The following is a 5,327-nucleotide window of genomic DNA, read 5'->3' as shown; positions in this document are numbered from 1 at the left end:
GCTCTGATGCTTTGGCTATGAAGCTTCGGCTCCAAGGTGCGCTCTACGGCCAGCGGCATCGTATTCAACGACGAGATGGACGACTTCAGCTCGCCTGACATCACCAATCAGTTTGGGGTGCCCCCCTCACCAGCCAACTTCATCCAGCCAGGTATGGAAAAGAGGTTTGGGGTGCCGTGCGTACTGCAGCCCTGTAGCCCCGCTAACCCGGCCCCGCCCCTCCTGCCGCCCCAGGGAAGCAGCCGCTCTCGTCCATGTGCCCGGCCATCATCGTGGGCCGCGACCACCAGGTCCGCATGGTGGTGGGCGCCTCCGGCGGTACGCAGATCACCACCGCCACCGCGCTGGTACGTGCAGCCCCTCCCTGCCTACCCCTCGGCGCCGGGCCCCGCTGACCGCCTGCCCGTCCCCCAGGCCATCATCCACAGCCTGTGGTTCGGCTATGACGTGAAGCGGGCCGTGGAGGAACCGCGGCTCCACAACCAGCTGCTGCCCAACACGACGACGCTGGAGAGAAGCATGGACCAAGTGAGCGCGTCCCCGGAGCAGCCAGGGGCGGGCACTCAGGCTGGGTCCTCCGCCAGGGCGCCCCCTAGGCCCGCATCTGCAGCCCGTGGCAGTGCGGGCCAGCCCTGCAGACGTGGCCCGGGACGGCGGGGCTGGGACGCCCAGGTCCGCTGAGGCCACCTCTCCCCTCTCCCCACCAGGCGGTGAGTGCAGCCCTGCGGACAAGGCACCATCACACCGAGTTCTCTCGCACCTTCATCGCAGTGGTGCAGGCCATTGTCCGCACGGCCAGCGGCTGGGCTGCTGCCTCGGACTCACGGAAGGGCGGGGAGCCTGCCGGCTACTGAGGGTGCAGAGCGCCCCGGCTGACCGTCAACCCAGGGATGACATGACCTCCGGGGCCAGGAGCGGGCCTCTGGGGGCCTGCTTTGCCCACGAGTGGCCGAGCAGCACAATAAACGGGCTCACAGCGCCAGGCCCTGGACAGCGTCACGGCCCGGCCTCAGCGTCCTTGTGTGTGGGTGGTGCCCTCAGCTGGAGACGGGTGGGAGACCGGATCCTGGTGGCTGTAGCAGCCGGCAGGGTGGTCCTGCCGTGCCACATGCCCCTGCCGGCCACCAGGGGGCCCCCCTGCTCTAAGGACAGGTGTGGAGGGCTGTTTACCTGGGCAGACACTATAGTGCAACCTGGTGGGCCCTTCTCAGCCCCGCTGGCCAGGGTGAGAGGCACGGTGCCCAGCTCACACTGTGGGGGTGTGGGGAGGTGCAGCTGAGGTTTAAAGGGGTCATTCTTTAGGGGATTGGGTAAGAGGCTGGAGCAAAGCCTGCCTGTCGGAGCCCAGCCTGGGGTTTTCCAAGTACAAACCCTGGTTCACCGAGCTGGCGTCAGTTGCAAAGGAAGCCTGGTTCCCAGGGAACAGGAGGCTGGGAGCCGTGCCTGGTACCCAGGGGTCAGGGCTGGGACTGGCCAGGGACTCAGCCATAAAAGGCCTGTATGGACAGGGGTCCACTGGGCTGCCTCTCCACTCCCTCCGCTGGCCTGCTAACTTATGCTCACACACAGTCATAACTTGGGCCAGGTGACTTGGTCACAGCCCCACAGCCAGGTAACACCCCAACCAGTGACAGCAGGGACCTGGGAGGGGTCCGGGAAACCAGGACTGAGTTCCCTTTATGGGGCAGAAAAGCCCGGGGTTCCCAGTGTGCTCACAGGGAAACAGTCCTGTGTACGTGAGACTACCCCAGCCTCCCCACCCCGGCGTGGAGGAGGTGGGCTGAGCCCTGGAGGGCTAGGTCCCTGGGTCCCCAAGGAGTCATGAAGAGCTGAGTCCCTGGGTCTCTGAGCAGGGATGGAAGCTGGGCTGCTCAACTACAGTCGTGCACCCCCAAAGGAAAGACCCATGACTGTGAAGTCATTTCCAACTCACAACGACCCTATAGGACAGGACAGAACTGCTCCGTAGGGCTTTCTGGGCAGTGAATACTGAAAACAGAAAAAGAGTTGCTGGCTTTGGACTGTTGGCGCAAAGTGGTGAATGTACCGTGGACTGCCAGGAGAAAGAGCCAGTCTGTCTTGGAAGAAGTGCAGCCAGAATGCTCCTTAGGAGAAAGGATGGCCAAACACTTGTCCACCTACTTTGGCCAAGTGATCAGGAGGTACCAGTCCTTGGAGAAGGACATTGTGCTTGGTCAAGGAGTGGGTCAGTGAGAAAGGGGAAGGCACTCAATGAGGTGGACGGACACGGGCTGCAACGATGGGCTTAACCATGGCAACGGCTGTGAGGATGATGCAGGACTTGGCAGCGTGTGTCTGAAGTGACTCAGTGGCACTAACAACCACAATAGGGTCTCCAAGGCAGCGATCTTCACAGAAGCAGACTGCCCCATCTGTCTCCTGCAGGGCGGCCGGTGGGTTTGAACTGCAGACGTTTTGGTTACCAGCCAGATGCTTTAACCACTGTGCCACCAGGGCTTCTTCCCAGAGGAAGATCCCTTTGAAGGGAGAAGACTGATGCCTGGGTGCCTTACTGTGTGGTGAGGAGGGTGGGGGCTGGCCTGCTGGTGGGGGCCCCTGCGAGCCTTCTTGACTTCACCTGTCCTGCCTGCCACGGGTCCAGGACACTCGGGTCCTTTCCCAAACTGGACCTCCTGGCCCTCTGTGTCTGTCCGGCCCCCATGTGATGCCCATCCCTCTCCTTGGGTCTTTGGTCAGGGGCCCCTGCCCCTGTGTCCCCAGCCACTGGGCTCGGTGGTGGGTGGGTAGACTGGAGCCAGCCCAGAAGGCCCCCTTGATTCCTGGTTGAGCAATACCACTGAGGCGAGGCTGGCTGGGGAAGGGGTGGGTGGGGTGAGGGGCACAGGAGCAGACCTCGGGGAAGGCCTGCCACTCCCAGTGTCTGGCTTTCTGCTGCACCTGATGGGAAGCCCGGGATCTGAGGGCTCCTCTTGGAAGGCCTGTGGGTGACCACCCAGCATGGGGCATGTCACAGGCCTGACTCCCTGGCTCCCTCCCAGGTGGGCACGCAGGCCTGGGCCTCCCAGGGGAGAAGACACTGGGGCAGCAGGACTAGCCCAGAGCAGGGGGGACGGAGGGCAGAGCTGCAGGCAGGGGTGAGGACCCAGGACAAGCCCCAGGCTGATGCTCAGGGGGTCACCCCAGCACCTGGGGTGCACTCCTTGTCAGTCTGCCTTCAGGCCCCCGGGATCCCCCGGCTGCTGGAGCCAGGCCGGGACTTGAACCAGGTCTTTAGTGGCACGGCCCGCTGCTTCCTGGCCCCTGCAGTCTCGCCCCTCTGGCCCAGACCCCACCACCCTCTGGCTCTGCCCAGGCTGATGGCACAAGTGCCCGCCCTGTCTGAGTGTTTTCCCAGGAATCCTCAGCCTGAGCCCTGAGTCCAGCTTCCTGTCTTCTGTGGGGACTGGGTTTGGTTATGGAGAGCCCTTAAGCCCATGAGGTCATCCTGGGCAGTGTGGGCAGAAGCAGCAGACCCTGACAGGCCAGGCTGGCTGCTAGCTTGGCAGTGAGAGAGTTAACAGTGGCGGCAGGCTGTGCTGTTCTCTGGAAGGAAAACCCCACAGAGGCCGGCTGCTGGCCCCCCTTCCCGCCAGGGCGGCAAGGGGCTGAAAACTGGAAGTTTGGGTGCGCGGCCAGCAGCTCGCCTCTCGTGGGGAGTTAGTGCGCGTGCTGGGAGGACGTAGCGGCCCTGCCACCACCACCGCTGTCCACTGACCTATCCCATCTGCCACCTGGCTCATCTGCAAGCCTGCACTAGCTGGCTGGCTGGCCAGCCTTCACGTGCTTGTCCGGCTGTCTGGCTTTCATCTGCTTGTCTGTCTGCTCTCATCTCTGTCCGTCTGCCCGATCGCCTGTGACCCCACCTGCCGCTCTTGTGGTCCACCTGCGTGTCCAGCCATGACACGGGGCCGCCGGGCCACCGTCAGCCTGGTGCTGCTGGGGCTGGCACTGGCCCTGGCCATCATTGTGCCAGCGGTGGTCCTGTCCCGCCACCACGCCCCCTGCGGCTCCCACGGCTTTGCCCACGCAGCCGTAGCCGCAGACTCCAGAGTCTGCTCGGACATCGGACGGTGAGTGACGGGGGTGGGAGCTGTGTGGCCCTGGGCGGTGACAGGAAAGGGCTTTGTGCTGGGACAGAGCTGATGGGTTTGGGATGCAGCCCAGAGTGCACCTTCCAGCCGTCGGCGAGCCTGCCCTTGGGGCAGACAGGGATCTGGTTTTGGGCAAGAAGTGTGGGCACAGGGAGAGTCCCCTCCAAACTGGGGAGTTCTGGGGCCCAGCTTTACATAGGTGGGAAATGGGGGCCAGTGCCTCACCCCCCATGGTGGATGCTGGGAGTGCCAGTCCCCCAAGGTGGGAGTCCTCTCCCAGGGACATGGGTGAGGGGGGCCCGGAGTACTGACCTGTCTGGGGTGGACACGATGTTGCTCAGGGACAGTGTCTGGGGCTGGGAGGGCTCCACCCCACCCCTGCCTTTGTCCTTGGTTGCTCTGACCTCGAACACCCGCCCCTGTGGTTCGATGTCCCCCACACCCCCTCCTGGGGCTGGTGCTGGGCCCTTGGCCAGCGGCAGACTGAACGACTGTGATGTTGGGGGGCGGTGTGCAGCTGGCGTTTCCTACCGCTTTTCCAGGAAACCCAGCCCGAGGGAGGCTTTGTTGCCACCCCACCCCCACCCCCACTGTGGCCGAGTCTGCTTCCCGGAATCTCTGGCTTGCAGGCCACTGTCGAGACCAGAAGGTCTTTGTCACCGATGAGGACAGTCCCCAACTTGGGGGAGTGTGGCTGGATGCCGGCCTCACTCAGCCCCCTGCTCAGAGCCTCCCCACCCTGCAGGCTTGCTCCCGGCTTCTGCATTTGTTCCTTCATTCCTTCCCTGCTTGGTCTACCCATCTGCCCCTGCCCCCGCTGCTCCTGCCAGCACCTGCCCCCCCCCTTGCTGCCGGGCTCTCCCCAGCCCTCCTGCCCCTGCCCCTCACCGCTGCTTCACCCTGGCAGCACCTGAGGTGGCAGCCTGCCATGCGGGGCAGGCTCACTTTTTAGTGGGGGACCCAGAGACAGACATAAAGTCGAGAAAGCCCACTCAAAATTATTAAAAAAAAAAAAAAAAAGACCAGGCTTACTGGTGTGATAGAATGTGGTGAAGGACCCCGAGACTGGCCCCTAGTCACCCTTCAGGTCGGGAACTGAACTCACTCCTGTGGCTTCCAGCCAGACAGCAGACAGGCACATGGGGTGAACATTTACACCAGGTAGATGCACTCCTTGGAGCCATCAATCATGGGGGAACAGAAGGGCAGTGTTTG

General features: G+C 63.4%; 2 protein-coding genes across 2 annotated transcripts in view; both read left to right on the top strand.

Annotated features, from left to right (window-relative positions):
• Nucleotides 1-854, top strand: part of LOC103211442 (glutathione hydrolase 1 proenzyme) — a 16,204-nt gene extending 15,350 nt beyond the window's left edge. The window contains exons 10-13 of the mRNA XM_042783212.1: nt 24-151; nt 235-347; nt 415-528; nt 708-854. Of these exons, the coding sequence (XP_042639146.1) occupies nt 24-151; nt 235-347; nt 415-528; nt 708-854 (502 nt within the window). The remainder of the gene's footprint in view (nt 1-23; nt 152-234; nt 348-414; nt 529-707) is intronic.
• Nucleotides 855-3,918: 3,064 nt separating this feature from the next.
• GGT5 (gamma-glutamyltransferase 5) overlaps nt 3,919-5,327 on the top strand; it is a 29,407-nt gene continuing 27,998 nt past the window's right edge. The window contains exon 1 of the mRNA XM_007957385.1: nt 3,919-4,091. Coding sequence (XP_007955576.1) covers nt 3,919-4,091 — 173 coding nt within the window. The remainder of the gene's footprint in view (nt 4,092-5,327) is intronic.

This window comes from Orycteropus afer, unplaced genomic scaffold, assembly GCF_000298275.1.
Source record: "Orycteropus afer afer isolate SDZICR_OR568_19922 unplaced genomic scaffold, OryAfe1.0 scaffold00744, whole genome shotgun sequence".
NCBI lineage: Eukaryota > Metazoa > Chordata > Mammalia > Tubulidentata > Orycteropodidae > Orycteropus > Orycteropus afer.
The sequence above is the reverse complement of the archived record's forward strand: the minus strand, read 5'-3'. Positions and strand labels throughout refer to the sequence as shown.